The sequence below is a fragment of the Salvelinus sp. IW2-2015 genome, linkage group LG27 (genome assembly GCF_002910315.2).
Source record: "Salvelinus sp. IW2-2015 linkage group LG27, ASM291031v2, whole genome shotgun sequence".
Lineage (NCBI taxonomy): Eukaryota > Metazoa > Chordata > Actinopteri > Salmoniformes > Salmonidae > Salvelinus > Salvelinus sp. IW2-2015.
The window spans coordinates 16,244,721-16,271,643 of NC_036867.1; the positions used below are offsets into that span (position 1 = coordinate 16,244,721).

General features: G+C 42.9%; 1 protein-coding gene and 1 long non-coding RNA gene across 8 annotated transcripts in view; one reads left to right on the top strand and one right to left on the bottom strand.

Moving 5' to 3' along the window:
* Window positions 1-38: 38 nt before the first annotated feature.
* On the bottom strand, window positions 39-7,880 carry LOC111953392 (uncharacterized). Of its 2 annotated transcripts, XR_011474245.1 has the most exons (4): window positions 7,793-7,880; window positions 3,096-3,240; window positions 892-1,748; window positions 39-856 (listed from the first exon to the last, which is right to left on the bottom strand). It is a non-coding gene; the product is annotated as an uncharacterized lncRNA (long non-coding RNA). The 2 variants fall into 2 exon arrangements; XR_002875860.2 differs by having other exon boundaries at window positions 39-1,748.
* Window positions 7,881-8,241: 361 nt separating this feature from the next.
* The window catches only part of cacnb2a (calcium channel, voltage-dependent, beta 2a), a 104,955-nt gene continuing 86,273 nt past the window's right edge, over window positions 8,242-26,923 (top strand). For 4 of the 6 annotated variants that reach the window (XM_023972620.2, XM_023972621.1, XM_023972624.1 and 1 more), the window contains exons 1-2: window positions 8,242-8,330; window positions 10,301-10,393. In XM_023972620.2, the coding sequence (XP_023828388.1) occupies window positions 8,253-8,330; window positions 10,301-10,393 (171 nt within the window). In that variant the 5' untranslated portion in view covers window positions 8,242-8,252. Of the gene's footprint in view, window positions 8,331-10,300; window positions 10,394-22,246; window positions 22,537-26,923 lie in introns of those variants that run through there. The other 2 variants (XM_070435426.1, XM_023972625.3) reach the window with 2 other exon arrangements.

Consider the following 26,923-nt stretch of genomic DNA (forward strand, 5'->3'; position numbering starts at 1 on the left):
TCTATTAAATTGTTTGTTTTATCATCAATCTACACACAATACCCCATAATGACAAAGCAAAATTGGATTTTTAGAAATTTTTGCTCATTTTTTTTAACCAACTGAAATATGATATTTACATAAGTATTTAGACCCTATACTTTGAAGCACCTTTGGCAGCGATTACAGCCTTGAGTCTTCTTGGGTATGACGCTACAAGCTTGGCACATCTGTATTTGGGGAGTTTCTCCCATTCTTCTCTGCAGATCCTCTCAAGCGCTTTCAGGTTGGATGGGAAGCATTGCTGCACAACTTTTTTCATATCTCTCCAGAGATGTTCAATTGGGTTCAAATCCTGACCAGTCTCCCAGTCCCTGCCGTTGAAAAACATCCACCCAGCATGGTTTCCCCCAGACGTGATGCTTTGCATTCATGCCAAAGAGTTCAATCTTGGTTTCATCAGACCAGAGAATCTTGCTTCTCATGGTCTGAGAGTCTATGTGCCTGTTGGCAAACTCCAGGCGGGCTGTCACGTGCCTTTTACTGAGAAGTGGCTTCTGTCTGGCCACTATTTAACCTTTATTTAACTAGGCAAGTCAGTTAAGAACATATTCTTATTTACAATGACGACCTACACCGGCCAAACCCCAACCCGGACGACCCCTATGGGTCTCCCAATCACGGCCAGTTGTGATACAGCCTGGAATCGAACCAGGGTTTGTAGTGATGCCTCTAGCACTGAGATGCAGTGCCTTAGACTGCTGTGCCACTCGGGAGCCCAAAGGCCTACTTAGTGGAGTACTGCAGAGATGGTTGCCCTTCTGGAAGGCTCTCCCATCTCCACATAGGAACTCTAGAGCGCTGTCAGAGTAACCACCTCCCTGAACACTTATTGGAGAGGGCCTTGGTCACCTCCCTGAACACTTATTGGAGAGGGCCTTGGTCACCTCCCTGACCAAGGCCCTTCTCCCCCGATTGCTCTGTTTGCGGCCATCTCTAGGAAGAGTCTTGGTGGTTCCAAACTTCTTCCGTTTGGGAATGATGGAGGCCACTTTGTTTTTGGGGACCTTGAATGCTGCAGAAATGTTTTGGTACTCTTCCCCAGATCTGTGCTTCGACACAATCCTGTCTCGGCTCTACGGCCAATTCCTTCAACCTCATGGCTTGTTTTTTGCTCTGATATGCACTGTCAACTGTGGGACCTTGTATAGACAGCTGTGTGCCTTTCCAAATCATCTCCACTCAATTGAATTTACGACAGGTGGAATCCAATCAAGTTGTAAAAACATCTCAAGGATGATCAATAGAAACAGGATGCTCAATTTCGAAAGGGTCTGAATACTTACGTAAATAAGGTATTTCTGTTTTTTGTTTATAATAAATGTACAAAAACCTGTTTTTGCTAAATCATTATGGGGTATTGTGTGTAGATTGCTGAGGAAATTGTTTTATTTAATCAATTTTAGAATAGGGCTGTAACGTAACAAAATGTGGAAAAAGTCAAGGGGTCTGAATACTTTCCGAAGTAAACATCAAAATAAAGGAAACACCAACAAAGTGTCTTAAGGGTGTTGGGCCACCACGAGCCGGCAGAACAGCTTCAATGTGCCTTGGCATATACTCTACAAGTGTCTGGAACTCTATTGGAGGGATGCGACACCTCTCTTCCACGAGAAATTCCATAATTTGGTGTTTTGTTGATGGTGGTGGAAAATGCTGTCTCAGGCACCGATCCAGAATCTCCCAAAAGTGTTCAGTTGGGTTGAGATCTGTTGAGTGAGAGAAACACACACACACACACTGCTTTAAACCCCCTATGCTCCTTTGAGACCCCTCTTTCAAAGTAAGTGAGATCTCTTCTAGCCATGGTAGACAAAAAATGGGCAACTGGGCATTTTTATACATAACGCTAAGCATGATGGGCTGTTAATTGTTTAATTAACTCAGGAACAAACACCTGTGTGGGTGCACCTGATTTCAATATACTTTGTATCCCTCATTTACTCAAGTGTTTCCTTTATTTTGGCAGCTTACCTGTATCTTCATTATGATATAAGGCTGTTGCTGTTGACAATCAAACCATCCATTGATCCCCATTTGATTAGGAAGCCAAACCAAGACTCAACCTTATTTCTTTCACTAACATAGATGATCAAAACTAAAGATAATATATTTGAAGTAAATACTTAAAACACAAACTCCATTACTGAATATCTATAATTGGTCGTCGATATAATACTCTGAATACAGCACTTTGGGGTCTCAATAAGTGACCTTAGTTAGCAGCTGATATTTCCCAGGTATCGGGAAGCGCAAGCAAAAAGATTGAAGAAACGATGGTTGTTTACTCAGCCCAATTCTTATTGATTCGGAGATGGATGCCTAATGCATGTGTTGCGGCCAAGGTCTATCATGTCTATCTCCTTTTTGTTAATCACTCATGTTGGGGAGGGACGGTTGGGAAATCACCTAGTCTTAGTATGTATACAAATGTGACAATCAATAAAACAAAACTTTTCTTCAAACATACTGTACCTATATATAATAATATATGCCGTTTAGCAGACACTTTTATCCAAAGCGACAACAGTCATGCATGTATACATTTTTTTACATATTGGTCCCAGGAATCAAACCCACTACACTGGCATTGCAAGAGTCCTTCTCTACCAACTGAGCCACAGAGGACCACTGTAGCTCACCCACTATGTTAAACACTTGTATCATCTACCAATTTTCTGCTGCTGGGTATTGACATTGTAATGGATGTGCTGCCCCTTTCTTGTCTGGCCTGACCAGAATGGAAATCAGAGTTTGTTACCGTACTTTTGTTCTGTTATACAGTATGTAGAATATGTTCTGATCAGCTCTAGTCAGGTCTGCCCTGTTTGGTGGTATTTTGATACTGCTCTGCTCTGTTCAGTTATAACCAATGTCAGGGAATTTGGTTCTGTACTGCTGTTGATATGATACGCCTTCTAAATCAATTATTGTCTCTATTTGGTTATACAATAACACTGCCTGTCAGCTCTCTATTTTGGAGACATGTATTCTCAGTCCTGATCACTGTACACTGTGAACACTGTGTGCAGTCAAACGGGGGCAGTTCCACCCACCTGAGCGGCCTGTACTGTTCTCTTCATCCAGCAGAAAGCTCTTGGTCTGGGCTGACTAATCCACAGTCAACAAGCTGGAGACTCCAGAGGGATCCTGCCCACACAGTGCTGTACTGTGCTCCCTCTCTCAAAGGCCAGAGTGGGCCTAGAGAAGGAGGGGAAGGAAAAGGTAGAAGAGGGGCATGAGAGGGGCAAAAGAGAGAGAAGCATACTGTATACAAAATATTCACTTATACTATATTCATGAGATAAGATACATTTGTGATCTTGAATCTACTGTATAAGGCCACAACTATGATTCGGTATTATACAAGATATGTTTATGTACAATTCTGATGAGAAGCTCTCTTTGAGCAGTAACTGGTTAATGTTGAGTACTCGATACAGTACAGTAACATCATTTCACAAAAGTCTGGTCCACAAGCTGGAGGCAGTCATCTGCCAGTAACTATACAATAAGGACAATATGTTTATTCATAATAACAACAGTATAACCTCAGATCTGCAAATACAGTAGATAGTGCTTAGATGATTTGGCTTATGGTTGGTGTCAAAGTCGTGAATATTCTGCTGACTCTATTTGTTAGAGCTTTCCGAGTCATTCCACAACAATGGGAGGAAGTTCACGGCATTTTCTCCTATACTTGCAATTTATTTTGCTAATTTTGGGAATGCCATCCCCTTTGGAATTTCCAGGAAAGCTCCAGGTTTATTGGTTTGTGTGTGTCTATGTGTGTGTGTGTCTATGTGTGCATGTATGTTGTTCTAAAAGACCCTCTTTGACATGCTTGTGTGTGTGTTTTGAAAAGGTGTTCGCTGCCGGGATGTAGGAAGGAAAGGATTTTTATCTGGGCTGTGAGTGCACTTCTGTATCCGCAGCTATCCTCACTCACTCAGCAAAGAGCCGCCAAAGCAGAGTAAAGGTCAGGGGTCAGGAGGACAGGGGGAGCATAGACGTGAGCTAAGGGGAAAGGCTAAGACAGATATACAATGGGATATGTCAGCGATGCACTCAGATGTTATCCTTTTGGATTTAAAATCGGGTTACTGCTCTGACTCAATACATAACCCATTGTGCTTCATGTATTGTAAATGTGCCAAAGGTACGTGCTAACCCACTTGTAGATGTTGACCTGCGTGTCTGGTGTGTGAGGTTAGAGTCAGGTTTTGATGTGTCAGGAGTTATGGTATTGAGCCAATGGTAAGGAGTTAAAATGTGCCCACTTAACCCATAAAACCCCCTTTCCACCGATGTCTACATTTCTTACTCTGAAACACTGAACCTTCGCAGGAAATCACAATTACAATATGCTGCAGAGTATAGGCCTACTGTAATTATTGTTTGTAAGTTGCTGTATATGGATCATAATACAAAGAACAGTCTAAAGGCAATCCGATCAGAACAGACTCTACTTTCATGCAAAATCTTGTCATTAATTAGCGTAGCAACTCCCAGAGTGTATCTCAATTATTTGATTCCTCGCTTCCTCTCTCTTCCCCTCCTTCTCAAAGAGCATTGGCAGAGTAGATTCAAGGTCCCTCCCCTAGGAGCTGTTCCTCCAATGAGTTTTAAGAAGGAGATTGGGAGAGAGGACGCGAGGAATCAAGGAAAGAGGAATTGGAAAAGAGCCTGGTTTGTTGAACCATATAAAACCACTAGAGGGCAATGATGAATAATAAAGGCACTGAGTTTTGTCCTACCAACAACCAACAACATACTGCTAGAGGAGGCGTTTGGGGGCGGTTTACAGGAGGTATCAGTCATTTTGCACATGACAAAGGCAACTGTCATTGTGTATTAGAAAACGTTTTAGTGGTGACATTTGGCTTTGACAGGAATAGGATTCCTGGTGATGAAGCATGAAAAGACAGATAGAGTGAAGATAAATCATATATTTTTTACATTCTATCTCCCAGCTTCTTAATAGCTTCTACCCCCAAGCAATAAGACTGCTGAACAGATAATCAAATGGCTACTCAGACTATTTGTATTGATACCCCCTTTTTTACGCCGCTGCTACTCGCTGTTTATTATGTATGCATAGTCACTTTACCCCTACCTGCATGTACATACAGTATTACCTCAATTACCTTGACTAACCTGTACCCCCGCACATTGACTCGGTACTGGTATATAGCCTCGTTATTGTTATTTTATTGTTGCTCTTTTATTTTTTAACTTTAGTTTATTTAGTAAATATTTTCTTAACTCTTTTTCATAAAACTGCATTGTTGGTTAAAGGCTTGTAAGTAAGCATATCACGTTAAGGTCTACACCTGTTGTATTTGGCGTATGTGACAATTACAATTTTATTTGTGTGTGTGTGCAGTGAGCAAATTATATTGTGGCATTTGTTGGGGGGGGGGGGGGGGGGGTCCCTTGTTTCATTCGGGGAATCCCTTTTTTCACAGGACTTCTTATTTGTGCACAAAACATTTTCATGGGCCAAATAGTGAAGACGTATTTTAACGGTAAAAATATATTACTTTTTAATGTGGCATGAACACAAGCAGTCATGATGTTTTCATCTTATTGTCAAACAAATCACTTAAAAAGTAGGCTACCTGCACACTCCAATAATTCCAGCATCCAAAGAGTGCACTATGCACCAGCCATTTGGGACCCAGTCGATACAATGTTGCAAGTTCACTATGGAAAGCAAAAGACAGACAGAGATCAAGGCCGACAGGTAGCATGGCTGACTCGACCCACGACTTACAGAGCAGGGAGAGCTGTGACACTCTGATCCCTTAAAGCGCCAATCCCTTTAGCGGGATCGATTTGACAACATCTGGTGAAATTGCAGAGCGCCAAATTCAAACTACAGAAATATCAATATTCACGAAAATATAAGTGTAATACATCAAAATAAAGCTTAACTTCTTGTTAATCCAGCCGCTGTGTCTGATTTCAAAAAGGCTTTACGGCGAAAGCACACCATGCGATTATCTGAGGACAGCGCCCCGCATACAAACACATGCAAATCTTTTTTCAACCAGGTAGGTGCGACACAAAAGTCAGAAATAACGATATAATAAATGGCTGACCTTTGAAGATCTTCTTATTTTTGCAATCCTAAATGTCTGACACAATGAATGGTCATTTGTTCGATAAATTCCTTCTTTATATCCCCAAAATTTCCATTTATTTGACACGTTTGATTCATAAATACACCGGTTCCAACTCGCCCAACATGACTACAAAGTATCTAATAAGTTACCTGTAAACTTGGTCCAAACATTTCAAACAATGTTCCTAATCCAACCTCAGGTATCCTAAAATGTAAATAATCAATAAAATTTAAGACGGGATTATCTGTTTCCAATACCGAAGAAAAATAACAAGGAGCGCGCTCCTCTTCACGCGCAACAAAAGACTAGGGACCTTCAGATTGACACGTACAAAGAACAGCACTACTTCCTCATTTCTCAAAAGAAAAACATCGACCAATTTCTAAAGACTGTTGACATCTAGTGGAAGCCATAGGAACTGCAACCAGGTTCCTAATAAATAGGGTTTCCTATAGAAACGCTTTTGGAAAATCCTATGACCTCAATTTCCCCCCCCCCCCTGGATGGTTTGTCCTCGGGGTTTCGCTGCCAAATCAGTAATTTTATCAGTTATTTTAACAGTTTTAGAAACTTTAGAGTGTTTTCTCTCCAAATCTACCAATTATATGCATATCCTAGCTTCTGGGCCTGAGTAACAGGCAGTTTACTTTGGGCACGCTTTTCATCCGGACGTCAAAATACTGCCTCCTAGCCTTAAGACGTTTTAATGCATTAGTAGCTCAGAAATTGAGCGAGGGATTTGATTGGTTCTCTTAAATATTTATTTTTCACAAGGGTTGAGACCTCTTGATATTTGTATTTGAAAACCGTTGTAATGGAAGAGGGCTGCGCTCAGGTTCTGTGTGTGGCTGTGCATGTAGGCGTTTGAGCGAGAAAGACACAGAGAGCCAACCAGTAAAAGCCCAGCCCCCTTCAATATTGACTCATTGTGCCAACAACATCAAAGAGCCATTCCAGACTCTGAAGTCAGGAAGACTTTGAGAGTTAGGTGTTAGCCAAACTAGCAGACAGGCGGAGTAGAGAGATGAATTCAATTGAAAGGTTTAAATCATGACAGAGTGGTGGGAGTGTTCGTTTAATTTGGAATAAGCTTTTATTTTCATATTTAACACTGTAGCAGTGCAAAAAATTATAGTCATAAGCACCCCCCCCCCCACCAATGTTGGACTTTTGTTGCATTTAGGGGAGCTAATGTCTCATTCCCTGGCCCCCATAATTTGCACATTGTGGCGTGTAAATGTGCTATAGTGCAAAGACAGTAGCATGTCCTTTTATGTAAGGCTATTTATTGCGAAACATAAACATTTAATGTGTTTTTATCCAAAACAACTCTTATTGTGAAATGAGTAAATTACAAACTAACATCATCCGCAGGATAATTGTGCATGAGTAGAAGTGTCTGGTGAACGAGATTTATTAGGCTACAAACAATTATCAACGTGTGACGCTTTTAGATTTTCCCCCTTACATTTATGTTTGAACCCAATCATAAAAGTAACTATTATTTTACAAAAGAAAGTTCAAATCATTGCAAATGTTAAGTCGAGCAACCAGACTTAGTCTAGATGTTCCTTGCTTGAGACAACGCTTACACCTGTGCATTTGCTCGATATGCTTAAGCTTACCTGAGTAGAGAACCTGTAACCAGTTGAGTGCGAACGTGGGGGAAGGCTGACAGTGAATTAACGTGGGAGTGAGGGGCAGATACTCGCTAAGTGACTGAGCTGTTCAATGACATGCAGTCTTATTCTTTCTTTCTTTTTTACCTAAAGGGAGGAAACAAGCCCATTAGAAAAACGTTTTTTTTTTACGCAAACTGCTCCTCCTTCCCAAGTCTTCCCGGTTGTGGTCTGACTCAAACTTCAAGACTGCATGGCAGAGTGGCTGAGGAAAATAGCCTAGTCACTTAACTCCTCGGTCACAAAAGTCTCTTTCACGCAACTATTTTTATTCATTTGGACGTAAAGTCGTGTCAAACAAAAATGTCTGCTCTAAATTTTGAAGAGAGCGGGAGTCACGCTTGACCACCGACCCTTGAACAAGTTGATTGTCTATCTCAACGATCGATCGACGGTTGAATGTCAAATGGTCCATAATAACTTGCAAAAGACTCACTCACTTTTGGACAGACATATGGATTCGCTCGAAAACCCTGGGCTACAAGTATGTACAGTTGCAATATTTGATCATTTCTATGCCTATGTCGCATGTGTATGGTAATAAATAACTTGCCATTTATGAAGTTATCCAACAAAAATAGATGCAAATACTTAATTTCCAATACCATCTTGGCTTGGCGCCAAATGTAACGAATCAGTAAACCATGACCAAAACGTTGGAGGAGCCTGCGTTATGTCAGGTAGTATAGCCTACCTTTTGGATAATAAGGACGAATATTCTTGTAAAAAGTTAAACAACTAGGCTACTATTGTTTCAGGTGTGTTACATAGTTATAGCTGTCATTCGTTTGAAGACCATTGAATTGCAGGAGCCTGATTATTTTACCTGGTGAACCTAGCCAACTGGTTTATTAGGCAATACATTTCTTACGTTTATGCATCAGTAAATATTTGTATTTTTTGCATGGCCAGTCCAGTACGTTATTAGCCTTGGGGGTTGGATATGAAATCCACACAGTTAAAATGGGGTTTGCTTTGATGGGATTAAGAAAATATTTAGATGGTCTCTTGACCAGATCAGTGGTTAAGATGTCTGAATAATTTTACATTACAGGCCACAGTATAGAGAGCGATAGTAAATGTGTCGTTTTGTGGGCATTAACTCCACCGTGGCTCGTTGGCCAAAGCCTATGGGGAAATGAATGATAAAATAAAAATAAAAAAAGGTTTTTGGATTAACTCTGAAAATAAGGTCTGTGGTAAACACAGGTTTAGGAGATCTTATACGTTTTGTTCTATGATATAACGTCATCAGCTAACGTCACTTTTTGTGAATTTTGAAGCATTTATGTAATCAAAACAAGAACATAAAGCACATAAAGGCTATATAATTCATAAAGGTCATGTTAACTGACTGATAGGATCTCAGATCTTATTTTCGGCATTTATCCCAAAACCCCATTCTTTCCCCATTAATGTTCCAGGTAGAATCCTTTTTAGTTCCATGTAGAACCTGCTGTACAAATGGTTCTACATGAACCCAAAAGGGTTCTACCTGCAACCAAAAGGGTTTTACCTGCACCCAAAAAGGGTTCTTCAGAGGGTTCTCCAATGGGGAGTATATAATAGCCTTGGTTTTGAACTACTGAAAGAGCAGATTGCAATTATGATAAGTACTGGATGTTGTACTATTTCCACTTGCCTATCTGTTTATGAATGTAGTGAATTCAATATTCAGAATGATCAATGACAACTAGGCTGCTCTTATAAAAAGAAATAGCAAATATATGCACTAGAAATGGCATTCAATGTTGTCTAATGTCACTGCATATTGAGTGCCTGCACCAAAATGGGTATTTTAGAGTAAATAGACTAGACATAATAACATTTGAATTGATTTGATTTGGATTTGGTTTCTAAGTAACCAACAGAATAGCTTTCTTTTTATATTCATCATTTACATGTCCTGGGGGAATGTGTTGGAATAAAAGCAGATTTGGTGTTTTGTCAGTTGCTACTAGCAACATAGCACTTCAACCCTGTAGTGCAGTTTCCTGAGGTGTAGCCTATTATGATCACAGACAGTATATAAACTATTGATCATATGAGCCCCGTGCAATAATGTCCATTGTTTTTATTTTCAGTGCCACCAGAATCTTTTCCCATAGTAATACACTCATTGTTTCCCCTATATTCCCCGCCACTCTTCCCCCAAAATAAAATATTTAAAATAATATATATTTTTAATTATTATAATTTTTTGAATTTCTGAGAACATAATTACATTTTCATGCATTTTGGAGTTGAAAAACATTCTCACAGTCGTTCAACAAAACAAAATCTCCTGGGAAGACACCCCCACCCCCCACTCGAAGACCCCAGCTGCTACGACCCACATAAGATGTCATACCCCATATGTCAACACGTCATACCCTTTGTTATCCAGGTTTTAGTGTTACCTGCTGATAATGGTCTTAAAAATAAAAATAAATCTGTTTTCTCCCCTTACTGAAGTCACATGGAAAAGGAGCACGGAGGAAAGGCAGATTCAAAGGATCAGATGGAAGCACCTCTTCAGATACAACAACCAACAGCTTTGTGCGACAGGTAAGGGGAACAAACACCCTGCGTTTAGGTTACCTAAAAGGTATTCATCACCTCAGTGTCTTGGAAGGTCTGGATTTTCTGAAAAGCCAGTGATCCCAGTGGTTGGCAGTGAGAATCTGATTTAGGAAGTGCGGGTGGGGATGTGAAAGTAATCCTGAGACAGTACCCTTTGAATGCGTTAGAGAGGGGCATTAGGTCACTATAATGGTATGAATGTGATGATATCGCCAGGCGTTCTGTATGCGCTAGAATATCTGGCCATCGGACACTTACGACATCACGTCTGCACTGGATGTTTACCGCATATAATTAGAACGTTCTACTTCTATGGTTGACAGTACATAGCCAGTAAAGTTCATATTGGCGTAAGAGTGAAAACTGCCAAGTCATTGATATAAATCATTGCATGTTGCAACGAAAGCCCCTTTGGTAAACAGTGCTTGGGTACAGTATGTTAACGATCTCTGTGAACTGCCGGCACCGGTGGCCCTGTAGCTTTGCACTCAGTGCTTGAGTGTGGCTGGCTGTGGCCTGTTATAAAGCAGACCCTCTGAGGTACACAGTGTGTACGTGAAGCACTCGCGGTATCAGGTTTTTGTTGGAGCAGCGGACCTGCGGGGACCGACAGGGAGAGGACGGGTTAAGGATGGGCTCCTCGGCAGAACTGTTTCTTCCTTTTTTGGAGGAGACACAGATCGCCTCCTCTTTAGCAGAGCAGGGGTGAAACCAGAGTGGGATCAGAACAATATGGCAGGTTGTGGAATTGCCGTCTGCTTTCTCTCAGGCACAGAGAAGGTGTTTGAGTTGAGGCTAAGGGAAGTTCACATTTGCTTTTACCGTGTGTTTATATGATCAGTGAAGAGTTGCTGTGTGGATTAGGGTGGTGGTGATGGTCTTCTCAGCAGTGATATGTCATGGCTCGTCTCCTTCCCCTCAACCCCGCCCCCCCCCCTTCCTGGGTATGCCAACGGGCTCATTAGGCCGACCACCTCTGACTGACTGTCGTCATCCTCTACAACACTCTCAGTCTTCGTGACCAAACTCAATTAGACTGAGCGCGACTACAGTAACTTACATCTGAGACACGACACTGCGGGAGATGCCGAGACATGAGCGGGAAGTTAGGACAGGGAAAGGAGCGTCAAGTAGAGGGAGAGAGAGAAAGGGAAAGAAAAAGGGAGCGAAGGGGAACGTATGAGGGTCAGACAAGCAACTACAGTACGTCTGAGACACAACCCTGCTGAGAGAGATACCTAGACATGATGTAGGATGTGAGAGAGAAAGTAGAGAGAGAAAGAAAAAGCAAGAGGGGAAAGGTTGTTCCCGGGGTCAGACTGGCAAAGCTAAGAGCAGACATAGTATCCTCTTTTAGATGTTTGCTGGAAGAGGACCGCAGGAATAGCAGCCCTTTCAGGAACTCTGCTAGGAACTAAAGTAACTACACTGTTTTTCAATTGTTTTATCATAACAGCGGTTAAGCTGACCTTCTTTCCCTTCCCCCTCTCCCTCTCCATCTTGTTGGACATGATTCTTTTCACTTCTCACACAAGTATGAGGCTGCGGTGTCTAAAACTTTAAACCAACACATAGTGGGAACTGGGTTTCAAAACATGTTTCGCTGCCTATTCGTCAAGCTGTCAAGCTCTTTTTAAATTTCTCCGGCATGTTTTTCTTGTCTCATCGTAATCTTCCCTCTTTGTTATCAGAGCTCTCACCATGCTCAGACTCAAATGTACACATCATCAAAAGAGATATCTTTTAAAAACTATAATAATAGTTCAGGTACATTTTGTGATGATTTTATGTTACTTTCCTTGAAATGATCTACAAAACTTTTTCATCAAGCTTCTAATTGTGAGTCTCGCCTATTCCTTCCAAATGCTCATATCGCACGTTGTTTGAGTGCCCTCCACTCTTCTCCCATCTCCCCAACACCACACCTGTTGGCATGGTGACTCAATCCCAGTATTCATGTGGGCGAGTGTTCAGAGTGTTCAGAGGCTCATCGGGGTCACTGTACGCTCCATCCATTACACCTCTCATCTCTCAGTGCTGCAGTCAAACTGCTATGTCAAGAACACTCTTACTTTGCTCCTTCTTACACAGAGAGAGGGCAGACAGAGACAGGGGACGAGGGAAGAGAAATAGAGGCAGAGAGATAAAGAGAGAGAGAGAAAGAGGAAAAGAAAGAAAGACATAGAGAAGTGCCCCGTGACTCTTACTGCCCATGGGGGTTTTATGGTAGGATGGAGGAGGTTAAGAGCAGTGGTGGTCCGGAACACTCAGTCAGCAACCAGTGGGAGTAGTGGTGGTGCGGTCACCCTCTGCTTTAAGTCCAACTCTGCAAGAAGATGGAGTAGTCTCTAAAGGACTACAACTGCGTCATGGACTCCATAAATAATGTTGAACCGAGCTGAATGTCATTGAGGGGATGGTAACTGATACTGTATAATTGCAGGGATAAAAGCTTGAAGGGCACTGCAGTCTAATTTGTTTAAGATTTTAGGCCCTCTGTCCAAAATGGAATCGTTCTCAGGGTGCATCCCAAATGGCACCCTATTCCCTATGTAGTGCACTACTCTTTACCAGAGCCCATCAAAAGTAGTGCACTATATAAGAATTTGGGTGCCATTTGGGATGTATACTCAGTGCTGCCAAACCCTTTGTAGGATTTATCAGATTACCATACATCTCCTGAGGCCTTATCTAAGTGCTCTGGACATTTATTAATAGTATAACAGGAAAATAGAATGAAATGCATCCCAAACAGCCATAAATGTACACGTTTTTAATGCCCAACATCCACTGCTGGAGTTTTAGTTATGTGATTTCTGCGGTAGGTCTTTGCATTGACCGATGAGGCATTTTACACCAGCCTGGCTATACAGCATCTGCCATTTCTCAAACTCTGGTTTACATAAGAATTATGTAATATCTCCTGCTGCTGCTTCCCACTCTCTGCTGTGTTTATGTGAAAGGTCTCACTTGGCTTCCCACTCTCTCTCCCTCTCACTCTCTCGCCCACCTCCTCTCTCTCTCTCCCTCTCACTCACTCACTTTCTCTCTCTCACACACTCACTTTCTCTCACTCACATTCTCTCACTCACACACTCACGTTCTCTCACTCACACACTCACGTTCTCTCACTCACATTCTCTCACTCACTCACACACTCACATTCTCTCACTCACACACTCACTTTCTCTCAACTCGCACACTCACTTTCCCTTACTCACTCACACACTCACTTTCTCTCACTCACTCACACACTCACTTTTTCTCTCTCACTTTCTCACTCACACACTCACTTTCTCTCTCTCACTCACTCACTTCTCTACTCACACACTCACATTCTCTCACTCACACACTCACATTCTCTCACTCACACATCCACTTTCTCTCACTCATACACTCACATTCTCTCAATGCACACACTCACTTTCTCTCACCCACACACTCACTTTCTCTCTCTCACATTACCTCACTCACACACTCACTTTCTCTCATTCACGCACTCACTTTCTCTCACTCACACACTCACTTTCTCTCACTCACACACTCACTTTCTCTCATTCACACACTCACTTTCTCTCACTCACTCACACTCTCTCTCCCTCTCTCTCATAATGCCATTTGGGACACTGACACTCTCTCCATAGGGATAGGGGTGGAGGTAGTGGTGGTGGGGTGTTTGAAAGAAAGGGTGTGGTTGGGTCTGCAGGGGCAGGAAACCCCTTTTTCATTCTCTTGATTAGAGACTTTTTTTATTTTCATCCGCAAATGATGTTTTCTCCCGTTAATGGAGGGAAGGGGTTACGTAAGCAAGTAATTGGCTGTGCCACCTATCAAATCTGGCAACCCCAGGGGGTTTTATGTAACTGATACCAAGGACACAGACAGGATATGGAGTAACCTAGTTGCCTCTGTTCAGGCCACTGACAACCTTATAGACCGGAGTCCTGCAGACATTTTTAAGGATACCCCAATATGTGGAGAGGATGTGCCTCTGTTCAATGTTTCCAACAGTACATGTTTTCTGTCATCTATGAGCCATAGGCTGGCAACTGAATCAAGCATTATGCTTGTTGTTGGCTACATATGCAATGCTCATAATTTGTAAGAATAATAGAATAACCATTCATGTTAAATGGACTTGAATACTAGATGAATGGTTTGGACCTATGGGGTGGCTACTGTAAGGCAGTTAGTTTATGGTGGCGCATCACTTGTCTCCTCTGTTTGAGCTAGTGGCACAGAATAGCAAGACTGCCATCTGGTGGTAAGAAATGAAGAGGCATTTACCCATCATGAATATGAGCTACTGCATTGTCAGTCAATGTTGGCATGCATGTCCTTGGAGTTGAAGATATGTGAATAGGTACTAACCTATAGGACTCAAAATGAAAAGAGAAAAGGTTTTGCTTCTGTTGTGGTATTGTAATAGATTGTTTTTATGTTAATAGAATGCTCATTCAAGCCCACGAACTGCATAGAATCACATTATGTCCCAAACAGTCGTTCATCCTTTTAGGGTAATATATCCAGGAGTGACCTTGTCTTGTTTACCTGAGGGGAAAATGTAAGATGGATGCCTGTATAATCTCCTCCATTCCCCTGTCCTGTCAGTAGGGTAGGCATTAGAGAGCAGTGCCCTCTGTTACTGAGCAGGGCAGTCTTTGTCTTCAGGCACCCACTCTCTTAGGATGGCTCCCAAATGGCACCCTATTCCCTATATAGTGCACTATTTTGGACCAGAGCCCTATTGGTCCCGTCTCAAAAGTAGTGCACTGTGTAGAGAATAGGGTGCCATTTGGGATGCACACTCAGTGATTAAATGAGAACGTCTGCAGGACAGACAGTGGGGCTGAGACCTGCCAAGTCGCTTTGTACTTTCCTCAGGAGAATAGACAATGATATCATTGTATCTGAATCCTCTGTGTTGTTTTTATTTTTTGTCACTGAATCGTTACGTTACATTTCTGATAAATAGTGGTGTGTTGGTATTATCATTAAACCTTGGAAGTTTTGATACATTACTGTCACGCCCTGGCCTTAGTATTCTTTGTTTTCTTAATTATTTTGGTTAGGTCAGGGTGTGACATGGGGAATGTATGTGGTTTTTGTAGTGTCTAGGGTGGTTGTAAGGTTTAGGGGGTTTATTAGAGTAGTTAGGTTTATGTTTAGTATAGTAGTCTAGCTGTGTCTATGGTTGAGTGTAGGTATCTAGGAAAGTCTATGGTTGCCTGAATTGGGTCTCAATTAGAGACAGCTGGTTATTGTTGTCTCTGATTGGGAGCCATATTTAAGGCAACCATAGGCTTTAGTCTGTTGGTGGGGAATTGTCTATGTTGAACGTTTGTAGCATGTGTGTGTGCACTACGTTTATAGTTCACGGTTGTTTGTTGTTTTTGTATAGTTTGTAATAGTGTTTCGTTTCATGTTCATCTTCGTAGAAAAAAATAAAAGAAGATGGCTTATTTTCCACATGCTGCGTTTTGGTCCGTCTCTCTCTGTCACGATCGTGTGGAGGAGAGACGGACCAAAACGCAGCATGTGGAAAATAAGCCATCTTCTTTTATTTTTTCTACGAAGATGAACATGAAACGAAACACTATTACAAACTATACAAAAACAACAAACGACCGTGAAGCTATAAACGTAGTGCACACACACACACACACACACACACACACACACACACACACACACACACACACACACACACCACACACACACCACACACACACACACACACACACACACACACACACACACACACACACACACACACACACATACATACACACACATACACACACATACACACACATACACACATACATACATACATACATGCTACAAACGTTCAACATAGACAATTCCCCACAACCAGCTAAAGCCTATGGTTGCCTTAAATATGGCTCCCAATCAGAGACAACAATACCAGCTGTCTCTAATTGAGACCCAATTCAGGCAACCATAGACTTTCCTAGATACCTACACTCAACCATAGACACAGCTAGACTACTATACTAAACATAAACCCAACTACTCTAATAAACCCCCTAAACCTTACAACCACCCTAGACACTACAAAAACCACATACATTCCCCATGTCACACCCTGACCTAACCAAAATAATTAAGAAAACAAAGAATACTAAGGCCAGGGCGTGACAATTACAGGAGACCTAAAGTAGTGTAGTATAGTCTAGTCTAGAGGTCGGCAGATTAATCGGCATGGCCGATTTAATTATGTCCGATTTCAAGTTTTCATAACAATCGGTAATCTGCCTTTTTGGACGCCTATTATGGACGATTACATTGCAATCCACGAGGAAACAGGCTGACCACCTGTTACGCCAGTGCAGCATCAAAAGGACCTTGTGGCTGCAAGGAGCCAAGGTAAGTTGCTTGCTAGCATTATACTTAAACTTATATAAAAAACAATCAATCTTCACATAATCACTAGTTAACTACACGTGGTTGATGATATTACTTGGTTAACTAGCTTGTCCTGCGTTGCATATAATCAAAGCGGTGCCTGTTAATTTACCATCGAATCACAGCCTACTTCAACTTCGCCAAACGGGTGATGATTTAACAAAAGCACATTCGCGGAAAAAGCACAATCGTTGCACAAATGTACCTAACCATGAACATCAATGCCTTTCTTAAAATCAATACACCGAAGTATATATTTTTTTACCTGCATATTTAGTTAAAATAAATGCATGTTTGCAGGCAATATTAACTAGGGAAATTGTGTCGCTTCTCTTGCGTTCAGTGCAAGCAGAGTCAGGGTATATGCAGCAGTTTGGGCCGCCTGGCTCGTTGCGAACTGTGTGAAGACCATTTCTTCCTAACAAAGACCATAATTAATTTGCCAGAATTTTACATAATTATGACATAACATTGAAGGTTGTGCAATGTAACAACAATATTTAGACTTAGTTTTGCCACTCGTTCGATAAAATACGGAACGGTTCCGTATTTCACTGAAAGAATAAACGTTTTGTTTTCAAAAGGATAGTTTCCGGGTTTGACCATATTAATGACCTAAGGTGTGTATTTCTGTGCGCTTATTATATTATAATTAAGTCTATGATTTGATATTTGATAGAGCAGTCTGACTGAGCGGTGGTAGGCAGCAGCAGGCTCGTAGGCATTCATTCAAACAGCACTTTACTGCGTTTGCCAGCAGCTCTTAGCAATGCTTGAAGCACAGCGCTGTTTACTAAAGTACCTATAAAAACATCCAATAGTCAAAGGTATATGAAATACAAATGGTGTAGAGAGAAATAGTCGACGCATCATAATTCCTATAATAACTACAACCTAAAACTTCTTAACTGGGAATATTGAAGACTCATGTTAAAAGGAACCACCAGCTTTCATATGTTCTCATGTTCTGAGCAAGGAACTTAAACTTTAGCTTTTTTACATGGCACATATTGAACTTTTACTTTCTTCTCCAACACTGTGGTTTTTGCATTATTTAAACCAAATTGAACATGTTTCATTATTTATTTGAGACGAAATTGATTTTATTTATGTATTATATTAAGTTAAAATAAAAAAGTGTTCGTTGTTCATTCAATATTGTTGTAATTGTCATTATTACAAATATATATATAAAAATCGGCCGATTAATCGGTATCAGCTTTTTTTGGTCCTCCAATAATCGGTATTGGTGTTGAAAAATCATAATCAGTCGACCTCTAGTCTAATCTAGTATACACTCTTAAAAATGTTGGTTTAAAAACAACCAAGTGCTGGGTAAATAGTGGACAAAACACACGTTGGGATTTATTATATTATTTTTCTTTAATAATTTATAATATTATTATTATTATTATTATTATATTATTTTTCTCCCAGCATCAATAACCCAATAATAATAATATTATTATTATTATTATTATATTATTTTTCTCCCAGCATCAATAACCCAACTTAAAGAACTCAATGAGTTGTTTGTGACCCAACTGCCAAATTGGGATGTTTTTAACAGAATTTTTTGGAGTTGTATATACTGAACAAAAATATAAACACAACATGTAAAGTGTTAGTCCCATGTTTCATGAGCTGAAATAAAAGATCCCAGAAATGGTTCCATTCGTGCAAAAACTTTTTTCTCTCAAATTTTGTGTACAAATTTGTTCACATCCCTGTTAGTGAGCATTTCTCTTTTGCCAAGATAATCCATCCATCTGACAGGTGTGTCATATCAAGAAGCTGATTAAAGAGCATAATCAATTCACAGGTGCACCTTGTGCTAGGGATAGTAAAAGGCCACTCAAAAATGTTGTCACACAACACAATGCCACAGCTGTCTCAAGTTTTGAGACTGACTGCATTCATGCTGACTGCACGAATGTCCACCAGAGCCGTTGCCAGAGAAGTGAATGTTTATTTCACTACCGTAAGCCGCCTCCAATGTTGTTTTAGAGAATTTGGCAGTACGTCCAACCGCCCTCACAACCACTGACCACGTGTAACCACACCAGCCCAGAACCTCCACATCTGGCTTCTTCACCTGCGGAATCGTCTGAGACCAGCCACCCGGACAGCTGATGAAACCGAGTAGTATTTTTTGTCTGTAATAAAGCCTGTTTGTGGGGAAAAAGACCAGTGGGTTGCCCTGGCTCACAAGTGGGTGGGCCTATGTTTAGATTAGGGCTTAATTTATTTATTTCAATTGACATTTCCTTATATGAACTGTAACTCAGTAAAATCGTTGAATGTTGCGTTTATATTTTTGTTCAGTATAGTAAAGTATAGTATAGTACCTATTTAGGTCCATATCCCTGAAAGATCTCTGTACCCTCACAGCACTACTCATTTACATGTGTTCTCATTCAGATAGTACAGATTTGGTTGTAGAGCTGCGTATCATGAGCGGCGTATCACGGCCCAAAGCTATTTGTCATGGTAGCTGCGTAAGGAACGAGTGAGTGATGATCACTTCTCTGATACAATGGGAAGGTAGTCCCCCCTCCCATTGCCTCTGTGAAAGGTCTCTGCCTGTAATGATGCTCCTCCATCAAAACAGTGACGCCTGTCACACCTACCCCAGAATGAGGCATTGATGTGACACTCCAATTTATCAAAGCAGAGAGGAAAGAATGTGCCATATTTTTTTTCTTCTTTCTAACTAGTGGGCTCTAAAAAAGTTCCCGCTTGCCCAGATAGGAGATTAATATATATTGATTCATTACAGTACATATGAAAGCATCACTGCAGGCTATCTGTAAATACTGTAATATAAGAGACTGTTCCCTTCCCAAATGATGGGCCTATAGACTCCTGGTCAAAAATAGTCCACTATATAGGGTAACAGTTGGGACGCACACTCTGCTTTGGTCAAACTGGCCTTGCCTGGCCTCGAGAGTACGGGGTTTGCCCTCTTGTCCGAGCTCAGCTCTCTAGCCTACTGTCTGACAGTAGATGTCACGTTACGATTGTCCTTGTGACAAATAGCTCTCTGGAACCTGTGGCGCGTACTAGATGAAGCAGAGAGAGGAGAGCAGCATGAACAAGGAGAGGGGAGCGACACAGAGAGATTAGGGCTGCGTCTCTACTGGCACCCCTTTTCCGTATATAGGGCTTCTGTCAAAAGTAGTGCACTTCCATAGGGAATAGGGTGCCGTTCGGGACGCAACATATATCAGCAGCAGCAGCGGAGGACAGCAGAGAGAGACAGCGTCAGCGGCTGCCCTTGCCCCGTGGAGCGGTAGTGAGGACACTGCCGTATGTTTTAGTCACAGCACAGCAGATGCCAGAGTATCAATGTCATCTCTGCATACAATTAATACATTAAAGGGATACGTCGGGATTTTGTCAACGAGGCCCTTTATCTACTTCTCCAGAGTCAGATGAACTTGCAGACACCATTTTTATGTTTCCGTGTCCAGTATGAAGGAAGTTCAAGGTACTTTCGCGAGCCAAGGCTAACTAGCATTAAAGGCAATGACTGGAACTCTATTGGTATCATGCTAGCATGCTAGCAGATACCCATAGACTTCCAGTCACTGTGCAAACGCTAGTTAGCAACTTCCTTTAAACTGCACACAGAAAATGGTATCCACGAGTAGATAAAGGGCTTCAATGCCAAAATCCTGAAGTATCCCTTTTAAGCCTGTATTAGCGGGATCAAACGGAGAGCCACATTGTGCTATAAGGATGACAGCCATTGAAATGACTCAAACTTTCCCCGGCAGAGGGAAAAAACACGGAGGTTGCTGTAGAGTGTTGGAAGAAATGCTGCTGCTTACCCAAAGCAGCTTATGATGTAAACAGCACAGCACTCCCCGGGAGAGGGAAAGTACTCATAAATACCAGCCTTTGAGACACCGAAAAGGATAGAATTCCAATCAGTAAGAGTGAGATAGAGAGAGAGTGAGAAAGAGACAGAGAGTGAGAACAAAAAGGAGAGCGGGAGAGACAGACAGAGAAAGTGAGAAATAATGAAATAAAGTTGGTTTGTCGGGAGGGAGAAAGGGAGAGAGCGTGAGGGTAAAGCTAATGTTCTAAGCCAGTAGTGCCGGTGGCGAATTGAAATTCAGACTGTGTATCATCCATCCCTGTGTACTCAGACAACAGCACCTGCTCTTCAATGCAGCGAGGAGACAATGGTAAAGATAGGACAGCCAGGCTCTCTCACTCCTCTATCCTTCTGTTATACCCCTCTCCTCTCAACCCTTCTCCGACTACGACAGGACACTACGAGAGGAGGTGACTGAGAGACATTACACACCCTTGCAAGGAGAGAGAGCGGTGGGAAGGGATGGTAGGTTGAGCGAAGGGGCGGAGAGATGGAAGGCTTGATTGCAGCAGAGACACAGCAGTGAGTACATTAAGCTCTGGACTCAATCATCTGTTAGGCTGAGTGCACTGGGCAGGGCAAGGGAAAGAGCAGGAGACAAGGGGCGGGGTGGGGAGGAGAAGAGGAGAGGAGAGGGGGAAAGAGAAGCGATGAAGCCAGTGGTTCCACTCAGCGCTCAGGCATGACTGAGCCAGGGACCACAGGGAAAGAGAGAGAGAGAGTCCTGCTACTGCTGCTGCTCTCTGCACCAGACACAGACACAACCAGACACAGCCTCTGTTCTCACCAGCTAGCCCAGCAGCCAGATCTCTGTCTGAGCCTCTGCCCTACCTTGCCTGACCACCGCCCTGCAGTTCTCTCTTTGCCAGCAACACACTTTCTACAGAAGACTTAGAAAGAAAAGGAAGATTAGAGAGAAAGAGTCCTGTTGATTCTTTCCTGTCCGTCCATCTGACTTAACCCAAGGTGGAGGCAGAGAGAGAGAGAAGAGGCGTGGCGTAAGCGGCGAGGGCAACGCCCCCCCCCCCTACTGGAAGGACAGTGGTCAATAAAGGACACTGGTAGCTCCGCCTCCACTTCTGAGTCAGGACCCCTCTCCACCGTGTGTCCCCCAGGAGCCTCTACAGGACAAGACGGTACACACACACACATGAGGAGCTGAACCAGAACCAAGGGAACCAGCCAGACAGCCAGTCAGCCAGACAGCCGGTCAACCAGGCAGACAGCCACCGTACAGAGCTGAACAGCAGCAGTACTGCAGAGGATTTGGTTGAAAGCTAAATAGAGGAGCAGCCCCGCGGTGCTGAAGAGGATACGGATTTGGGTTGGGGTAACAGGCAGTGCTGTAACAGACCTGCGCCTCATTCAGAGGCTCTCTACTCTCTTGGCCTCTGCTGCGCTGTGGGACATGGGGGCGGGCTGGAGGGCTGAGGCGGCACTGGAGTCAAATTCGCTGTGGAAACTGCCCTGCCGAGAGTTAGATTAGATAGTGCTTGGGTCTGACTGTGAGGATCTGATTGCACGTGTGGAGGGGGAGGAGGGGGGGGGGGGATCGGCGTGGATACGGCAGTCTCCTCTGCTCTCTCCTTCTACTCCGTCTCCTGCCTTCGTTCCCTCTCTCCCTTCCATCCTCCTCTGCCCCTCCTCTCCTGCTCCCCCCTGCGGGCCGCGTGTTTAGCCATGGACCGAGGCTGAGTGGATGCTGCTGCCTGACAGGGTGTCTGTGAGGCGGCTGCCGTCTGTTCCTGAACCCCCCTGATCCCCCTTCATGCCGTGCTGTGGGCTGGGCCATCGCCGGAGAGCACAGCTTCCATACGTGAGTCTGTTGCCTAATTCTATCAATTTACGACCGAGAAGAGATTTTAATAGAGGGAGCAGGGAGAGGGAGAAAGTGTAATTGCTTTTTCCACTGAGAGGGCAAACAGAGGCGTAAGGTATTAGTCTTAGTAATGTTGTACTGTGCTCAACACCGCATACACTAAGAAAGCGTTTCCATTAATGATTCCTTCTAGGAATACCTGTAGCTCGTTCAAAGTCGTGTGTGTGTGTGTTAAATCAAATCAAAGTTGATTGGTTGCGTACACAGTTTAACAGATGTTATAACGGGTGTAGCGAAATGCTTATGTTACTAGCTCCTAACAACGCAGCAAAATGTCCAACAAGAACACAAATAATATATCCCCCCCAAAAATCTTATCAAGACATTTTTTAAACGTCAGAAGGAATCCAATTAACCCAAATAGCACTGTAACAGTAATCCAACTGCAATCTATACATATATACACCAGAAGAATTGACACAAGATATACTCAGAACGATAGGTACAGCAGTAGATATTAGAGTGGGCTATATCATGAATCCAGTATATATATAAATATGTGGTGTGAATAAACAGTGTAACTAAAATGGGTATAGTAGTAGAAATAATAAAATGAGCTATGTCGAGAATACGGTATTTAAATACACAGTACATTTGCAAGAATTTAGCTTCCGGACTAGAGTCTGGAATATAAATTATAAAAAAAGGTAGTACAAAATATGTTTTATTGTCACATACACCGGATAGGTGCAGTGAAATGTTTTTTTGTTTCTACCATAGTAGTACGGCGTAGCTAGAGCAAATGAGGGTTAAGTGCCTAGCTCAAGGGCACATTGACAGATTTTTCACCTTGTCAGTTCGGGTATTTGAACCAGGGACCTTTCGGTTACTGGCCCAACACTAACTGATAAATATGTGTGTGTGTGTGTGTGTGTGTGTGTGTGTGTTGTGTGTGTGTGGTGTGTGTGTGTGTGTGTGTGTGTGTGTGTGGTGTGGTGTGTGTGTGTGTGATGTGGTGTGTGTGCGCTACATTCCTGTATGCATGCAGCACGTGCAAATGTTTTGAGTGTGCATATATAATAAATTAAAATAGTATGTTTCATTGTTCACTACACCAGACAGTATGTACATGTATGCCTGAGAGAGTGAACACACAAACCAGCCGCACGCACGCCGACGCACCACGCACGCACGCACGCACGCACGCACACACACAACACACACACACACACACACACACACACACACACACACAACACACAACACACACACACACACACACACACACACACACACACACACACACACACACACACACACACACCACTCTCTCTCTCTCTGTTTATCTGCAAGCTTGATTGTTTCTCTGTTTGTCTGTTCCGGCTGCACCCTTGCAGATTTATTCTGCACCCTCACTTTAGACTGCAGGGTCTTGCTGCCGAGAAATCTTAGCGCTCGACTCTTAACCCTCGACTCCCTAGCGCTCGACTCTTAGCGGACTGCCAGCTTTCGACCCATCCAGCAGCCCACTAGGAGGCAGCTGATTAATCTTTTATTTCATGTTTATTGGGGATTGGACAGGGAGAGCTGAGGATGTAGTCAGTCGGTGGCATAGACGATGTCCTCAGACTCGGCGCTGCAGACGCCGGCACATCCACCTGCGCACAAACGTCAGTTCAACGTCCAGTTTTGATTTACATTTGTTCAGTTGATTCGTGCCCGGTTTTAGACGAAGATATAGAAGTCTCTTGGCTGATTCTGCACTCTTTCTCCCTGCAGTGTACTGTTTCACACACACACAACCACACACCACACCACACACACACACACACACACACACACCACACACACACACACACCCACGCACGCACACACACACACACACACACACACACAACCACACACACACACACTACACACACACACACACACACACACAACACAACACCACACCACACACACACACACACACACCAAGGACTGCTGTCACCACTAGATGTCCCTGTAACCCCTTCAGATCAGATGTTACGGCACGCGCACACTACACACACACACACACACACACACACACACACACACACACACACACACACATTTTACACAAACACCCAGCAACGCAGATTTTATGGTACTATAATCAACTCATGATGCAATAGTGCAGGTGTGACGTTCCATTGGGTTCACCTTTGTATGAATTATGATGTCACCCCAGATCTCAGACAGAGCTTGGTTGTTAATGTGTACAGAATGTTCTCAGATTTGGCCTGTAGTATGATATCATTCCATTATGACGTTTTGCTGGTCTAAATCAAAGCCAGCCATAACTAAATGCTTACAGTAGATGCAGGTTTTTTTCTGGGTCAAAATGGGGCTTAGGTGGTGGGTGTGACAGGAGCGTGGCCTTGGGCATGGCCAATGGAGTGGTCGCTGACTGAACATTTTAGAGCCCCTCCTGTTGGCCGCAGTGACAAAATGTGGCTGTTTTAAAACGAATTTCCTGCAATTCTACTCATTTTCCATGTGGTGGAGATACCATTGTGCAGTTTGACAGCAATATTCCTGCAATTCTACACATTTTATCATGGGGCTAAGAGAAAATGTGCAGTTTTAAAGCTACACTGAACAAAAATAAAAACGCAACATGTAAAGTGTTAGTCCCATGTTTTTCATACGAACAATTTGGGCACAAATTTGTTTACACCCCTGTTAATGAGCATTTCTCCTTTGCCAAGATAATCCATCCACCTGACAGGTGTGGCATATCAAGAAGCTGATTAAACAGCATGATCATTACACAGGTGCACCTTGTGCTGGGGACAATAAAAGGCCTCTCTAAAATGTGCAGTTTTGTCACACAACACAATGCCACAGCTGTCTCAAGTTTTGACGGAGCGTGTAATTGGCATGCTGACTGCAGGAATGTCCATCAGAGCTGTTGCCAGAGAATTTAATGTTTTTCTCTACCATAACCCGCCTCCAACGTCGTTTTAGAGAATTCAGAAGTATGTCCTACTGGCCACACAACCACGGACCACCTGTAACCACGCCATCCCAGGCCTCCACATCCGGCTTCTTCACCTGCGGTATCGTCTGAGACCAGCCACCCAGACAGCTCATGAAACTGTGGGTGTGCACAACCGAAGAATTGCTGCACAAACTGTCAGAAACCGTCTCAGGGAAGCTCATCTGCATGCTCGTCGTCCTCACCAAGGTCTTGACCTGACTGCAGTTTAGCGTCATAACCAACTTTAGTTGGAAAATGCACACCTTCGATGGCCACTGGCACGCTGGAGAAGTGTGCTCTTCTCAGATGAATCCCGATTTCAACTGTACCCGGCACATAGAAGACAGCATGTATGGCGTCGTGTGGGCGAGCGGTTTGCTGATGTCAACGTTGTGAACAGCGTGCCCCATGGTGGCGATGTGGTTATGGTGTGGACAGACATAAGCTACTGACAACGAACACAACTGCATTTTATCGATGGCAATTAGAATACGCATAGAAACCGTGACGAGTTCCTGAGGCCCATTGTAGTGCCATTTATCCGCCACCATCACCTCATGTTGTAGCATGATAATTCACAGCCCCATGTTGCAAGGATCTGTACACAATTCCCGGAAGCTGAAAATGTCCAAGTTCTTCCATGTTCTGCGTACTCGCCAGACATGTCACCCATTGAACATGTTTGGGATGCTCTGGATTGATGTGTACGACAGCGTGTTCCAGTTCCCGACAATATCCAGCAACTTCGCACAGCCATTGAAGAGGAGTGGGACAACATTCCACGGGCCACAATCAACAGCCTGATCAACTCTATGCGAAGGAGAGTAAATGGTGGTCAAACCAGATACTGACTGGTTTTTTGATCTACACCCCTACCTTTGTTTTCAAGATATCTTTATTCCCAGTGATGTGAAATCCATAGATTAGGGCCTAATTTATTTATTTATTTAAATTGGTTGATTTCCTTATATGAACTGTAATTCAGTCAAATCTTTGACCAAATCAAATCAAATGTTATTGGTTACATACGCATATTTAGCAGATGTTGTTGCGGGTGTAGCGAAATGCTTGTAACATTGTTGCATGTTGCGATTATATTTTGGTTAGCGTAATTTCCTGGTATTCTAAATATTGTGCCATGGCTTATGCTATCTGAATGACTCAAACATCAAACTTGCAGTGAAGCCGCTCAACATCCACATCACATTAGACGTCTAACAGACTCCCATCCAGAGGGACTCACAGATGCAACCAGGGTCAACACAGATCTCCCACAGGGTCAAAACCGAACCAGCGACCCATCAGCCCCAAGAGCTGCCCGAAAAAAACATCCGAGAACCCCCCCCCCCCCAAGAAAAATAAAATCATTCCATCCCCCAA